The following is a 16601-nucleotide window of genomic DNA, read 5'->3' as shown; positions in this document are numbered from 1 at the left end:
CTTATCTCTCTCCCGTCCCTCCCCGCAGATGATACTGGAGCACTCCGACAAGAGGAAGATTGTGTTTTCCTGCTTCCACCCCGATATCTGCACGATGCTGAGGCTGAAGCAGAACAGATACCCGGTTATGTTCCTTACTCAGGGCGTCTCCGAGGTCTGGCCACCCTACGAGGACCAGAGGACGAACAGTGTACAGCAAGCTATTCTCTATGCTGTCAATGCTGATATTCTGGTAAGAGAGAGGGTAGATAGTGTTGTGTGTGTGTGTTGGTGTCAGGGTTTTAGTAAGGGAGTGTGGGTAGAGATCTTTAAGGTGTGTTTGTGTGTGACGTGTGTTGTGTTTGGTGGTTGTAGAGAGAGAGAGAGAGAGAGAGAGAGAGAGAGAAAGGGTTATTTGTATAAGAAACTTGTACAATTGTTTCTTCCCTTCCATCCTTCTTTACTTCCTTTTATCTTTCATTCTTTTTTCTTTCCTTTATTCTTTTCTTCCTTCCATCCTTCTATTTATGTATTCTTCCTTCCTTCCTTCCTTCCTTCCTTCCTTCCTTCCTTCCTTCCTTCCTTCCTTCCTTTTCTTTCTTTCTTTCTTTCTTTCTTTCTTCCTTCCTTCCTTCCTTCCTTTCTTTCTTCCTTCCTTCCTTCCTTCCTTCCTTCCTTCCTAACCTCACCTAACCTGACCTCACACACCACAGGGCATCAACGTGCACACAGAGGACTTGATGCGTGACCCCAGCCAGATTACTGCGGCCATGGAACACAACCTGATCGTGTTTTGCTGGGGCGACCACAACAACGACCAGGAAAATATCAAGTTTCTCAAGAAGGTCGGACTCCACGGCATCATTTACGACAAGTACGTGCGTGCTGTTGTTGTTGTTGTTGTTGTTGTTGTTGTTCTCATTGCTCATTCTTGTTTTGTTTTGTTTTGTTTCTCTGTTTCGTGTCTGTTCTTGTTCCTGTTCGTTTTAGAAAATATATTCTTTTTGAGGTACATTTGCTTGTATCTAATTAATAATTCTTACACTTTTGTTTTTGTTCTCATCACCCTTCTCTTCCCCCCCTCATTCCCACACATTCTACTGTGCAGAATAAGCTTTATAGTTTACCACGAGAAAAGTCATCTCTTCTCACAAATGAGAGATTTAAGTCTGAGGTATCTTACGGTCAGATGTATTTAGTGCCTTGGCTGACAGGTTATGGCTATGTAACTGTTTATATATTATCTTTGTTGTTGTTGTTGTTGTTAAGTTGATTAATCGTAAACTTTTCCATTCTTCCTTCTATCCTCTCTTCCTCCTCCTTGTCTTTATCACCCTTTCCTTCTTTCTTTCCTTCCTTTCTCTTCTATCTCCTCCTATCTATCTAAATTGAAAAATTTAGGTTTAGGAAGGAGATAGGAAAAAATTGGTTCTCAAATAGTGGTAGATGAGTGGAACGGACTCAGTAATGATGTAGTTAGTGGTGGGACACTAGAGAGCTTTAAGAGAAGATTAGACAAGTTTATGGCTGGGGATAACAGATGGAAATAGGTAGTGTGTTCATACAGGGACTGCCGCGTGTAAACCTGCTCGCTTCTTGCACCTTCCCTTATTTATTATGTTCTTATGTTCTTGTGTTCTCTTCCTCCATTCATTCATATTCCTTTTCTTCACCTCCTCCTCCTCCTCCTCCTTACAGAATTGACGTCTACAACACAAAGGACAAGAAAGAAAGTATATTCCTGTTTGAAGAGCAAGCAGCGGCCGATGAGTTGGTCCGCGGGGAAGAGGAGAAGAAGAAGGAGGAGGAAGAGGAGGTGGCTGCTGCTGCTGCTGCTGCTGCTAACCTGGCCCCCTCTGCTGCCCGGGTGATGCAAGGGGGGGGCGGGGAGAGGTGAGCCTATACCGGTGTGTGTCCTTTGCCTACATCATTCACTGGTATATTGTCATATTAGAGAGAGAGAGAGAGAGAGAGAGAGAGAGAGAGAGAGAGAGAGAGAGAGAGAGAGAGAGAGAGAGAGGGGGGGGGGGGTTGATGTGACTTTCTGCATAATTTATTGTTTCATTTATTCTTAATTAGCAAAGTGTTTTTCAGATGTCTTTATTGTAGTTGAAGTAAGGTTGTTTTAATGATGTTTTGTCTGACTTGTAGTTTTTAAGGTTGTATTAATCTGAATTATTATTATTATTATTTTTTTTTTTATCTTCTTTTTTGTTATGTGATTATTATTGTTATTATTGTTATTTTCCTCTTTTCTTTCTCCTCTTCTATGTTATTTTTGCTAGATTATTATTGTTTTTATTATTTTTTTTTACTTTTTCTTTCTTTTTTCTTTCTTTTTCTGTGTTATTTTGTTGCTTATTGCGTCGTTTCTGGATTTTGTTTTGTTCGTTGCGCTTATGCATCTTCGCGTCACTCGTGTTGTGTCGTGTTTCATATATTTTTAAACTTGTACATCATTTAATTTTTTTTTTCGATATTGAATTGAATTTTCCTCTTCTTTTTTTTTGCAAGTAATTTTTTTTCTATATTTTTTTTGATCAGTTTTTATTTATTTGTTTATTTTTTGATAGGATAATTTCATACATACATACATACATACATACATTGTTTACTTTTTCATATGTTTAAACTTTCACACACACACACACACACACACACACACACACACACACACACACACACACACATATTTACAAGTGTGTGTGTGTATGTGTGTTAGTATAGCATAAGTTACCATATCTTTATTTATTGTGTATTTCATGTTTTGATGTATTTTGTGTGTATTGGCAGAGAGAGAGAGAGAGAGAGAGAGAGAGAGAGAGAGAGAGAGAGAGAGAGAACCACCTTTCCAAGCATTAATTAAAAAAAAAAAAAGGATTTATATCTTAAAAATAAATAAATAAATAACTTGAGCTATGCAGTTGATGAGCAAGGCCACTGTTGTGATGCGTCTGTCTGTTTGTACGTAAGAAAATTAGAGGGAAAGCTTAACAGTCGTCTACCTATTGGCTATATATTGCAAGGAGATGTGTGATGTACTTGTAATATCATCAGCTGTAAGGATTTTGAGCTGTTTAACAGTGTGTGTATCAAAAGAATTACATTTTTTTTTCTAAAGGGCTGTTTTCTGCAGTGTTTTTCAAGACGAACATTTGCGTAAACAGTTGTCTTTAAAATTCGAGTGACAAAACTTGTGTTATCATCAAGTGTAGCGCTGCGGAACTGTTTGCCAGTGTTTGTACTAGAAGAATCAAGTGTTTTTCAAGATTACGATTTGCGTCAACAATTATCAATAAGAAGTGAGTGGTGTAACTTACAGTATTATCAAATGAGGTACCGAAGTGTTAGGCATTTTATATACAGAGGTTTTTCAAGGTCAAGATTTGCGTCAACAATTATCAATAAAAAAATAGAGGTAACAATATTATCAAATGAGATACGGAAGTGTTAGGTTTTTTATATACAAAGTCAGGTTTTTCAAGATCAACCTTTGCATCAACAATTATCAATAAAAAAATAGAGGTAACAATATTATCAAATGAGATACGGAAGTGTTAGGCATTTTATGTAGTCAGGTTTTTCAAGATTTGCGTCAACAATTACCAATAAAGTGTTAGGCTTTTATTTTTATTCTTATTTATTTATCTATTTATTTTTAAAGATAGATCACTAGTTGTGGATGTAACGGGAATGACACTTGAGAGAGAAGAGTGAGCTAGCATTAAGATCATCCAGTGTTGTGATGCCGAGTTGTGTAGCACTGTGTTGACCCAAGTCTTTGAGGAAATAGATGAAAAAAGGAACAAGTTGCATAAACAAAAAAAAAAAATAAATAAATAAATAAAAAAATTGACATACGTAATGAAGTAAATAAACAAAGAGGAAAGATATGATTTAAAAAAAAAAATAGAGAGAAAATGAAATAAAATAGAATGAATAGATAGATAAAAGCTGCGTTGAAAGAAAAAGCATAACAAATAAAGGAGAAACTGAAAAAGGAAAATAATAAGTGAAAGAATATGTGTATGCAGACTTAACAATTATGAAGGAATAAATAAAAGAGGAATAATGCAGAATGAAATATGAGAAGTTATTAATTGTGAAAGAGAGGAAGGAAGGAAGGAAGAGAGAGAGAGAAAAAAAATAAGAAGATAATCAAGAAAAATCTATCAATTAATATGTTGTGATGTAATAAAGATAAATAAGTTATAGAAAAATATAGCAAAAATAAATTAATAGGTAGTGAATAACACGTGGTAAAATTTAAAAAAAGACAATAAAAATAAATAAAATAAAATAGATACAGAAAAAAAATAATAAAAAATAAATAAATAAATAACAAAATAAAATAAGACATAGAAAAAATTACAATAAAAACAAATAAATAAATAAATAAATAAAACAAAACAAAACTGCAATGAAAGAAAGAAAAAAAAAACATACAAACAAATAATATCTATACACACAAACACACACACAAAACCTAACCTAACCTAACCTAACCTAACCTAACCTAACGTAACCTAACAACCTTACACAATATCGCCTCAGCACAAACAAACATGTAAACACACAAACACACACACAAAACCTAACCTAACAACCTTACACGACATTGCCTCAACATAAACAAACATCACGTAAACACACAAACACACACACAAGAGCTAACCTAACCTAACAACTTTACGTATTACCGCCTCAGCAAACGTCTTGGCTAGTTACGACAGGCACAGTGGAGTCTTGCAGAGTTGACATGAGCTTTTGAGTATCGTGTTTGAAATGGGCTTTACGTTTTAGTGAAGACTGTACGTTTGGAAGCTACAGAGAGAGAGAAAGAGAGTGAGAGAGAGAGATACGAGGCAGTGTTTTGTAAGGTTACGTTCGAAATTATTAAAGATTTTGGTGTGTTTTGATAAGGATTGTATGTTTAAAAGCTTCAGAGAGAGAGAGAGAGACGAGACAGTGTTTTGTAAGGTTACATTCAAAATTATTAAAGATTTTGGTGTGTTCTGATAAGGATTGTATGTTTAAAAGCTTCAGAGAGAGAGAGAGAGAGAGATGAAGCAATGTTTTAGAAAGGTTATGTTTAAGATTATTAAAGATTTTGGTGTGTTTTGATAAAGATTGTTTGTTTAAAAGCTTCAGAGAGAGAGAGAGAGATATGAGGCAGTGTTTTGGAAAGGTTATGTTTAAGAGACTAAGAAAAAGCACTTTAATGAATGTTTGGAAGAGATTGTGAGAGAGAAACTGTAACACGTCTGAAGGAATATTACTGTTGATGGAATAAAGGAAAAAAATATATGTTTGGAAGAATAAGTTAAAAAATATACTCCATTTTATTGATCATTTGTGCATTTGGAAGGCTTAAAATAGGTACAGGTGTGTTTAGAGAGATAGGGTTTGCAAGGGTGTTTTTAAGGTTCTAGTGACAGATTAATATTTCTACATTACTAACTGGAGAAACACTCTTGAAAATTCAGCTGTGGCCTTGAGAAAACAGTGTTGACAGAGAGACAGTGGGTTTGCAACGGTGTTTTTAAGGTTCTAGTGACAGATTAACAACATTTCTACATTACAAACTTGAGAAACACCCTTGAAATCCTGGCTGGTCATCTCTGTGGCCTTGAGAAAACAGTGTTGACAGAGAGAGAGAGAGAGAGAGAGAGAGAATAGTGTTTGAGAATACACGGATGAAGGGAAGGTTACATTTGAAAGAATAAAGGAAAGGATAGCATTTTGAAGTATAAGGGAGAGAATATTCTACTTGTCCTTCAGAATACATTGTTAGACTCCACTTGTTATTGTTCGTGTCAGCATCACCAGCATCACCACCTCCGCCCGGCCGTGTCCACTACATTAGTGAGAGGGTTGCCTGACACTTGCTGTACCCTAGGCTGCCTGTGATGTGTTGTGGCATGTTTTAGTGCCCACACACACACACACACACACACACACACACACACACACACACACACACACACACACACACACACACTGATAGATAGATAGATAGATAGATAGACAGATTGATAGGTAGACAAACAGACAGCTTCATGGACACACACACACACACACACACACACAGATAGATAGACAGATTAATAGGTAGACAAACAGACAGCTTCATGGACAAACACACACACACACACACACACACACACACACACATAGATAGATAGACAGATTGATAGGTAGACAAACAGACAGCTTCATGGACACACACACACACACACACACACACACACACACACACACACACACACACACACACACACACACACACACACACACACACACAGGTACATGTAGGTGTTATTTACCCCAATGTTGCTCCATACAAACATTCTATTTTCCTCAGAACAAGTTACCGAATTTCATATCTCTCGCGTACCGGCTTTCGTTGATTTCTCTGCCTTACCGAGGGAGTGTTTAGGTGTTAGACTGTTGATAGGTACAATGGACACTCTATTTTCAGCATGCTTAGTTATACAGCGCTATATTGCCCTTTTAAACAGCTTTCGTTCATTTGCTGTGATGGACGCAGAGAGACTGAGTGAAAATATCCTTGTATTGTCTGTTAAACTCTTACTGATCTTCACTACAAGTCAGGCTGTGTAATGACAAATATATGGGTTTATTTCATTACATTAGTCATATTTTCCTCAAGAGCTTGTGTTGAGTTGTGACAGGCAGAGAGAGGGTGAGTGTAAATAACCTTGTGTTCACTATGTTATGTTAAGCTCATCATTCTTCACTACATGTCAGACTCTGTAGTGACAAATACTTGGCTTTATTTCATTAAGTTTGCATTATTTTCATTGATGTTCACGAAAGAACAAACAGCCACACGTGTTTAAGAGTCAAAGGGTTAAATTGTTTCGTATTATTGAGTCAGCAGATTTTTATTTCTTTTCTTTATTTATTTACTTATTTTTATGTCTTTTCCTTCATGCTGTAATGGAAAAACAAGCTAGTTTCCCCCTATCTAGTATTTCTTATCTATTATTTACAAAAGAACACAGCCGCACGTATTTAGGAGTCAATTAAAAAAGTTTATTATATCACTAAATCATAAATAAGTGTGTAATCAGGAGCTGTAATCTTTGTTTATGTCTGGCAGTCAGTCGTAACCCTTCTGCTTTTTTTTCTTCTTCTTTTCTTTCTTTTTTTTCTATTATTATTTTACTTGATGTCATAGTGAACAAACAAGCTAATGTACACTACCCTATATCTTTGGGAGTTAAGAGAAATGTGAATGCTCTACATTGAATCAGGAAAAGAATATTTGAGGTTAGAAGTTAAAAATTAATCGAGTCAGGAGAAAGGAATTTTTTAGTTTACGAGGCAAAAATTAAGTTTGTTAGGCCAAGAAAAGCAATGTTTGAGTTTATGAGGCAAGAATTAAGTTTGTTAGGCCAAGAAAAGCAATATTTGAGTTTATGAGGCAAGAATTAAGTTTGTTAGGCCAAGAAAAGCAATATTTGAGTTTATGAGGCAAGAATTAAGTTTACTGAGCCAGGAAAAAGAATATGTCAGGTTGGGAGTTAAAAATTAAGTTTAGTAACGAACCAGGAAAAAATGTTTGAGTTTACGAGGCAAGAATTAAGTTTGTTAGGGCAAGAAAAGCAATATTTGAGTTTATAAGGCAAGAATTAAGTTTACCGAGCCAGGAAAAAGAATATGTCAGGTTGGGAGTTAAAAATTAAGTTTAGTAACGAACCAGGAAAAAATGTTTGAGTTTACGAGGCAAGAATTAAGTTTGTTAGGCCAAGAAAAGCAATATTTGAGTTTATGAGGCAAGAATTAAGTTTACCGAGCCGGGAAAAAGAATATGTCGGGTTATGAGTTAAAAATTAAGTTTATTAACGAACCAGGAAAAAATGTTTGAGTTTACGAGGCAAGAATTAAGTTTGTTAGGCCAAGAAAAACAATATTTGAGTTTATGAGGCAAGAATTAAGTTTGTTAGGCCAAAAAAAGCAATATTTGAGTTTATGAGGCAAGAATTAAGTTTGTTAGGCCAAGAAAAGCAATATTTGAGTTTATGAGGCAAGAATTAAGTTTGTTAGGCCAAGAAAAGCAATGTTTGAGTTTACGAGGCAAGAATTAAGTTTGTTAGGCCAAGAAAAGCAATATTTGAGTTTATAAGGCAAGAATTAAGTTTACTGAGCCAGGAAAAAGAATATGTCAGGTTATGAGTTAAAAATTAAGTTTATTAATGAACCAGGAGAAAATGTTTGAGTTTACGAGGCAAGAATTAAGTTTGTTAGGCCAAGAAAAACAATATTTGAGTTTATGAGGCAAGAATTAAGTTTGTTAGGCCAAAAAAAGCAATATTTGAGTTTATGAGGCAAGAATTAAGTTTGTTAGGCCAAGAAAAGCAATGTTTGAGTTTACGAGGCAAGAATTAAGTTTGTTAGGCCAAGAAAAGCAATATTTGAGTTTATAAGGCAAGAATTAAGTTTACTGAGCCAGGAAAAAGAATATGTCAGGTTATGAGTTAAAAATTAAGTTTATTAATGAACCAGGAGAAAATGTTTGAGTTTACGAGGCAAGAATTAAGTTTGTTAGGCCAAGAAAAGCAATATTTGAGTTTATGAGGCAAGAATTAAGTGTATCAAGCCAGGAAAAGCAACATTTGAATTTACGAGACAAGAATTAAATTTATTGAGCCAGGAAGAGGAATATTTGAGTTTATGAGGCAAGAATTAAGTGTATCAAGCCAGGAAAAGCAACATTTGAATTTACGAGACAAGAATTAAATTTATTGAGCCAGGAAGAGGAATATTTGAGTTTATGAGGCAAGAATTAAGTTTACTGAGCCAGGAAAAAGAATATGTGAGGTTAGGAGTTAAAAATTAAGTTTATTAATGAACCAGGAGAAAATGTTTGAGTTTATGAGGCAAGAATTAAGTTTGTTAGGCCAAGAAAAGCAATATTTGAGTTTATGAGGCAAGAATTAAGTGTATCAAGCCAGGAAAAGCAATATTTGAGTTTATGAGGCAAGAATTAAGTGTATCAAGCCAGGAAATGCAATATTTAAGTTTATGAGGCAAGAATTAAGTTTGTTAGGCCAAGAAAAGCAATATTTGAGTTTATGAAAGAAGAATTAAGTTTACCGTGCCAGGAAAAAGAATATGTCGGGTTATGAGTTAAAAATTAAGTTTATTAACGAACCAGGAAAAAATGTTTGAGTGTACGAGGCAAGAATTAAGTTTGTTAGGCCAAGAAAAGCAATATTTGAGTTTATGAGGCAAGAATTAAGTTTACTGAGCCAGGAAAAAGAATATTTCAGGTTAGGAGTAAAAAATTAAGTTTATTAACGAACCAGGAAAAAATGTTTGAGTTTACGAGGCAAGAATTAAGTTTGTTAGGCCAAGAAAAACAATATTTGAGTTTATGAGGCAAGAATTAAGTTTGTTAGGCCAAGAAAAGCAATGTTTGAGTTTACGAGGCAAGAATTAAGTTTACTGAGCCAGGAAAAAGAATATGTCAGGTTATGAGTTAAAAATTAAGTTTATTAATGAACCAGGAGAAAATGTTTGAGTTTACGAGGCAAGAATTAAGTTTGTTAGGCCAAGAAAAGCAATATTTGAGTTTATGAGGCAAGAATTAAGTGTATCAAGCCAGGAAAAGCAACATTTGAATTTACGAGACAAGAATTAAATTTATTGAGCCAGGAAGAGGAATATTTGAGTTTATGAGGCAAGAATTAAGTTTATCAAGCCAGGAAAAGCAATATTTGAGTTTACGAGACAAGAATTAAATTTATTGAGCCAGGAAAAGGAATATTTGAGTTTATGAGGCAAGAATTAAGTGTATCAAGCCAGGAAAAGCAACATTTGAGTTTACAAGACAAGAATTAAATTTATTGAGCCAGGAAGAGGAATATTTGAGTTTAAGAGACAAGAATTAAGTGTATCAAGCCAGGAAAAACAATATTTAAGTTTATGAGGCAAGAATTAAGTGTATCAAGCCAGGGAAAGCAACATTTGAGTTTACAAGACAAGAATTAAATTTATTGAGCCAGGAAAAGCAATATTTGAGTTTAAGAGGCAAGAATTAAGTTTTATCAAGCCAGGAAAAACAATATTTGAGTTTAAGAGATAAGAATTAAATTTATTGAGCCAGGAAGAGGAATATTTGAGTTTATGAGGCAAGAATTAAATTTATCAAGCCAGGAAGAGGAATATTTGAGTTTATGAGGCAAGAATTAAGTTTTATGAAGCCAGGAAAAACAATGTTTGAGTTTATAAGGCAAGAATTAGGTGTATTTGAGTTGAAGAGACAAGAATTAAGTGTATCAAGCCAGGAAAAACAATATTTAAGTTTACAAGACAAGAATTAAATTTATTGAGCCAGGAAGAGGAATATTTGAGTTTATGAGGCAAGAATTAAGTGTATCAAGCCAGGAAAAACAATATTTAAGCTTACGAGGCAAGAATTAAGTTTAACAAGCCCAAAAATAAAAAAATAAATGGTGTTTACAAGGCAAGAATCATGTTTATCACATTACGGAGTCCGAGAAAGAAGAAACCAGCTTAAGAGTAAAGATTTAAAGTTTTATCAGTGCATTGGGAAAAAGAATAAGCTTACAATATTTGAGTTTATGAGGCAAGAATTAAGTGTATCAAGCCAGGAAAAGCAACATTTGAGTTTACAAGACAAGAATTAAATTTATTGAGCCAGGAAGAGGAATATTTGAGTTTATGAGGCAAGAATTAAGTGTATCAAGCCAAGAAAAGCAATATTTGAGTTTATGAGACAAGAATTAAATTTATTGAGCCAGGAAGAGGAATATTTGAGTTTATGAGGCAAGAATTAAGTGTATCAAGCCAAGAAAAGCAATATTTGAGTTTATGAGGCAAGAATTAAATTTATTGAGCCAGGAAGAGGAATATTTGAGTTTATGAGGCAAGAATTAAGTGTATCAAGCCAGGAAAAGCAATATTTGAGTTTAAGAGGCAAGAATTAAATTTATTGAGCCAGGAAGAGGAATATTTGAGTTTATGAAGCAAGAATTAAGTGTATCAAGCAAGGAAAAGCAATATTTGAGTTTAAGAGGCAAGAATTAAATTTATTGAGCCAGGAAGAGGAATATTTGAGTTTATGAAGCAAGAATTAAGTGTATCAAGCCAGGAAAAGCAATATTTGAGTTTATGAGGCAAGAATTAAATTTATTGAGCCAGGAAAAACAATATTTGAGTTTAAGAGGCAAGAATTAAGTGTATCAAGCCAGGAAAAGCAATATTTGAGTTTACAAGACAAGAATTAAATTTATTGAGCCAGGAAGAGGAATATTTGAGTTTATGAGGCAAGAATTAAGTGTATCAAGCCAGGAAAAACAGTATTTAAGTTTATGAGACAAGAATTAAATTTTATCAAGCCAGGAAAAACAATGAGTTTATAAGGCAAGAATTAAGTGTATCAAGCCAGGAAGAGGAATATTTGAGTTTATGAGGCAAGAATTAAGTGTATCAAGCCAAGAAAAGCAACATTTGAATTTACAAGACAAGAATTAAATTTATTGAGCCAGGAAGAGGAATATTTGAGTTTATGAGGCAAGAATTAAGTGTATCAAGCCAGGAAAAGCAACATTTGAATTTACGTGAGAAGAATTAAATTTATTGAGCCAGGAAGAGGAATATTTGAGTTTATGAAGCAAGAATTAAGTGTATCAAGCAAGGAAAAACAATATCTGAGTTTATGAGACAAGAATTAAATTTATTGAGCCAGGAAGAGGAATATTTGAGTTTATGAGGCAAGAATTAAGTGTATCAAGCCAGGAAAAGCAATATTTGAGTTTATGAGGCAAGAATTAAATTTATTGAGCCAGGAAGAGGAATATTTGAGTTTATGAGGCAAGAATTAAGTGTATCAAGCCAGGAAAAACAATATTTAAGTTTACGAGGCAAGAATTAAGTTTAACAAGCCCAAAAATAAAAAAATAAATGGTGTTTACAAGGCAAGAATCAAGTTTATCACATTACGGAGTCCGAGAAAGAAGAAACCAGCTTAAGAGTAAAGATTTAAAGTTTTATCAGTGCATCGGGAAAAAGAATAAGCTTACAATATTACCCGGAGCAGTACAGCATTCTTTCAGACGGCTTAGAGCTTCTGCACAAATAAAAATGCTGACCAATCGGCTTGCAGTATTTGCCCCGCTGCGGTGATGATGATGTGCTGGGGGCTTTTTTTTTTTTTTTGTGTGTGTATTTTCGTGTATTTTATTCGTCCGAGTCGTTTGTGTATGCTGCGATTGTTATATATCTTCTGTGTTATTTTTTTTATTTATTTGCTTATTTATTTTCTCTTCATTCTTTACATTTTTTTTTTTGTAAGATAATTTGTATGCTTATCTTTCATTTGTATTGATTTTTTTTATTCTTTCAAGTAATTCTTTCTTTCTTTATTCATTTATTATTTATTATTATTTTTTTTTAGCTTGTATTTTTTTCACTTCCTCCTTCTCCTCTTCTCTTTTTATTTCCTTTATTTCTCCTAGTTATTAATCTCTTCTTCTTTTTTATTTTATCTTTCAAATTAATTCTCCTATATGTTTGCTCCTGTCTTTAATTTTCATCTCATCTTTTTTTACCTCCAAATTAATTCCTTGTATATATTATTTCCTATACAACTTCACTTTCTCCCTTCAAATCCATCCTCAGCACTTTATTTTATCAGTTTATCTTCTTTTACAGTTCATTTATTATCTTAAGCAGTTGTCTGTGTATCCAGTCTTCTCATCCTCTCACTCAGTTTTGCTATTCTTTCAATTAATTCACTGGGCTAATCTCTCCTGCACCGCCTCTGTCGTTCGTGTTCAACCTCGCGTTCCGTTTTCTTTCTTTATTTTTCTCTCGTGTCGTTTCGTTTCCACGCTATTCGGAAAAACGTATGCAAAGAAAATATGTATAAATAAAATTGATGAAAATACTAATTGTTTCCTTTTACATTGTTGTTGTTGTTGTTTTTGTTGATGCTGTTGTTGACTTGCTGGGAGTGTGCCTGGGTGACTGACTGACTGACTGATTGACTGACTGACTGACTGATTGGCTGACTGACTGGCTGGCTGGCTGGCTGACTGACTGACTGAGTGATTGACTGACAGACTGACTGAGTGATTGACTGACTGATTGACTGACTGACTAACTGACTGAATGACTGACTGACTGACTGACTGACTGTAACCAGCTGACTGTGTGAATGACTGACTGACTGATTAAGTTTAGTTTATTTATAATTTATTTACTTTTATTTATTTATTTATTTATTTATCTTTTTTATAGATGGAAGTGCTTCAAATCATCTCTCTCTCTCTCTCTCTCTCTCTCTCTCTCTCTCTCTCTCTGGCATTTTTTCAACAGTTTTCATTTGTTTATTTTCTCTTGGCCCATTCACATCTCAGTGCTAACTAAGAAATATTCACTTGTTTATTTCCCCTCGCCCATTCAAGTATCAATGCTAACTTTACTATTCATTTATTTATTTATCTATTTTCCCTCGGCCATTCACGTCTAAATTCTAAGTAATCTGCACTATTTTACCCCTCACTAACGTCCCTGAACATTACAGCATGATTTTTCCCTTTATTTTAGTGCTAGACAGACATCAGTACTAATATATGATCTTCATCTTTGTTTCGGCCGAGCGTCCTACAAGGGTGGCAGTCAGTCAGTCACGGAGCGGTCACTCACGGTCGCTCATATTGTCTCCGTGGTGGTGATGTAGGTGAGTGTCTAATGGGTTGTTTTAAGTAATATTTGCGTGTGTTCAGGCAGTAATGGGTTGCAATTGTGTGTGATCTACAGTGATGTGTTCTATATACCCTGTGTTGTGGAGAGACAGTAAACAATGTGTACACAGGCTGCAGTGACTGACACAAGGCTTGGATATACCCTGTGTTGTGGAGAGACCGTAAACAATGTGTACACAGGCTGCAGTGACTGACACAAGGCTTGGATATACCCTGTGTTGTGGAGAGACAGTAAACAATGTGTACACAGGCTGCAGTGACTGACACAAGGCTTGGAAGTGACTGACAGCAGTGACACAGTGAAGGCAAGAGTGTTAGTTTTGATATGATAGATTGCTCAGTACTTGACGGTCCTAACTCGTCCTAACCTACGCTAACCTAACCCCCAGGACACAATATCAATGAATTAACAACTGCAGGAGGTTCAAAACCCTTAAAAAGGCGCTAAAATTCAAGTTTTCGATATGTAAACAAACGAGCCAGCTGAGGCGGTGCCCATCTTTCAGCCATTATCTGCTTCATGTGTCACTTATTACAAGCCAGACACGTCACAAAGTGGAGCCACACGCCTAACCTTTCATATCCGCTACTCAGATATATCCGCCATTATCTGGTTTGGGTGTAATAAAGGCAGAGTGAGGTGAAGTGGCGATTGCGTGACGTCATCGCCGCCATGATGGCTTGCCTGTCCCAGCTTGTCGGGTTCCAGTAATATTTTATTTTTTCTCGGTTAATTTATTTCGGCTTCTAAGTAAGTTTTTATGGTTTGTAAAAATATTTTGTTGTATTTGAAGTGTTTTTGACTCTTGTGTTGAGTGAAAAGCGTTGATTTTGAGGTTGTCTGTGACGTAAATAAGAGCCGAATTTCCTTTATATTTTTGCATCCCGGTATCTTTGGTTTTTAATTAGAGCTTGTAGTGAAGTGTTTATGGTTTGTAAAAATAGTTTATGATTGTTAAAGTGTTTTGTGCTCCTGATAAGTTAAATACGTGGCCTTTAAGAATGATTTAGAGCCCCGTTAAAGGTGCAAAAGTTGACATTTTTTAAATATTTATTTCTTTATTTCAGCTTCCGACTAAGTTTTGGTTGTTTGTAAAAATAATTCAGATTTTTTGAAGTGTTTTCCGTTCCTGGTGAATCAAATTTGTGGGCTCTAGAATCGTGTTTAAGCAGGTCAAAGTTCCAACACTTTTTTCAGGATGTTTGTGGAAATATTTTTGTTATTACTCAGCCTGGAAATATTTTGATATTTGATTAATTAGTTTGAGTGTATGACGAGTCAGAATATATACAGCATTCGTGTCCAGCTGCCTTTTTGACAATGGCCATTTTCAAAATGAAATACGTACGTACGTACGTAAGTAAGGTGTGACGTCATCAACCGGGCCCACCGCCTCGACCCAGACACAGACCATCCGCCCCCACCCCACCCCACCCCACCCCACCCCACCCCACCCCCTCCTGCTGGAGTGTGTGTGTGTGTGTGTGTGTGTGTGTGTGTGTGTGTGTGTGTGTGTGTATTATATATATATATATATATATATATATATATATATATATATATATATATATATATATATATATATATATATATGTGTGTGTGTGTGTGTGTGTGTGTGTGTGTGTGTGTGTGTGTGTGTGTGTGTGTGTGTGTGTGTGTTGCCTTGCCTTTCATTATACAGATAGTGATGAAGCCAGGATTATTATTATTATTATTATTATTATTATTATTATTATTATTATTATTGTTGTTGTTGTTGTTGTTATCATTATTATTATGATGATTATTATTATTAGTGGACGTGTAGACGGTGTGTGTTTGTTGTTATCAAGTGATGGTGTTTGTGGTGCTGGTGGCGTAAGATAAAGGGGACACCATTGAGACGTGTGTGGTGATGGTGGTGATGCAGGAGTGCACACATCACCACAGACAAGCCAGTATTGACGAGCGGAAGCAAAAAAAAGATAAAATAAAACTACACAAATCACAAACCTTTAACATTTATCAGCATGCTAAAATAAAACAAACTACATATTTTATCCAATCTAATAATAAAAATTCTTTATTTATGTAAACTAAAATATCAACATAAAAAAAAACAAGAATACAATTTACTAAGTCTTAATATCTATCAGTCCATTAAAATAAAATAAAGTACATAATTAAACAGTGTGTTGCAATGTTACCAGAGACGGGCCGCTGTAATCCATTGATGACTCGGTAGAAGGAACAGGAAGACTCTTGTCCTTCTCTTGCTTGGAACGGAACGGAATGAAACGAAAAGAGAAAAGGGAAAGTAAATAATAATATATATATAGAGAGAGAGGGAACAGAGAGTAAAGAACAATATATATAGAGAGGGAGGGAATTATGAGTTGAAAGACAGCGAGAGATAGAAAGTGCGTGACCCTCTTGCTTGGAACAGAACGGGTCAGAGAGATGAGTGGGGAAATAAAGAATATAGAGAGAGGGTAATGTGGGGTGAAAGACAGCGAGAGATAGAGAGTGCGTGACCCTCTTGCTTGGAACAGAACGGGTCAGAGAGATAAGAGTGGGGAAATAAAGAATATAGAGAGAGGGTAATGTGGGGTGAAAGACAGTGAGAGATAGGTGTGTGTGAAGCAAGAGGCCTATTAGATGGTATAATTATGCTGTGCTAATTGAAATAATGCTTAAAATAATGGTGTATTTTTAGTTAATATTGTTTTTTTCTTTTTCGGCCTCTTCCTTTGTTTATTTCGAGTTTCTGCTTGGCGTGGGTGTGAAGCAGGCCTATAAGAATACCTTAGGCTTATTAGATGGTGTGATTATGCTGTGGTAATTGAAATAATGCTTAAAATAATGATATATTTTTAGTTAAT

At 35.0% G+C, this 16601-nt stretch overlaps 2 protein-coding genes across 3 annotated transcripts in view; both read left to right on the top strand.

Moving 5' to 3' along the window:
- LOC135096316 (glycerophosphocholine phosphodiesterase GPCPD1-like) overlaps nt 1-12919 on the top strand; it is a 111194-nt gene extending 98275 nt beyond the window's left edge. Inside the window, exons 13-15 of one of the 2 annotated variants that reach the window (XM_063997735.1) lie at nt 29-232; nt 693-853; nt 1678-12919. In XM_063997735.1, the coding sequence (XP_063853805.1) occupies nt 29-232; nt 693-853; nt 1678-1876 (564 nt within the window). In that variant the 3' untranslated portion in view covers nt 1877-12919. Of the gene's footprint in view, nt 1-28; nt 233-692; nt 854-1380; nt 1526-1677 lie in introns of those variants that run through there. The other variant, XM_063997736.1, reaches the window with a different exon arrangement.
- LOC135096320 (glycerophosphocholine phosphodiesterase GPCPD1-like) overlaps nt 1-13604 on the top strand; it is a 35762-nt gene extending 22158 nt beyond the window's left edge. The window contains exon 7 of the mRNA XM_063997740.1: nt 13582-13604. The gene's annotated coding sequence lies outside the window, so the exon portion shown is untranslated. The remainder of the gene's footprint in view (nt 1-13581) is intronic.
- Nucleotides 13605-16601: the final 2997 nt, after the last annotated feature.

This window comes from Scylla paramamosain, unplaced genomic scaffold (genome assembly GCF_035594125.1).
Source record: "Scylla paramamosain isolate STU-SP2022 unplaced genomic scaffold, ASM3559412v1 Contig3, whole genome shotgun sequence".
In the NCBI taxonomy this organism is placed as follows: domain Eukaryota; kingdom Metazoa; phylum Arthropoda; class Malacostraca; order Decapoda; family Portunidae; genus Scylla; species Scylla paramamosain.
Note: the sequence above shows the minus strand (reverse complement) of the source record. Positions and strands in the feature narration are given on the sequence as shown.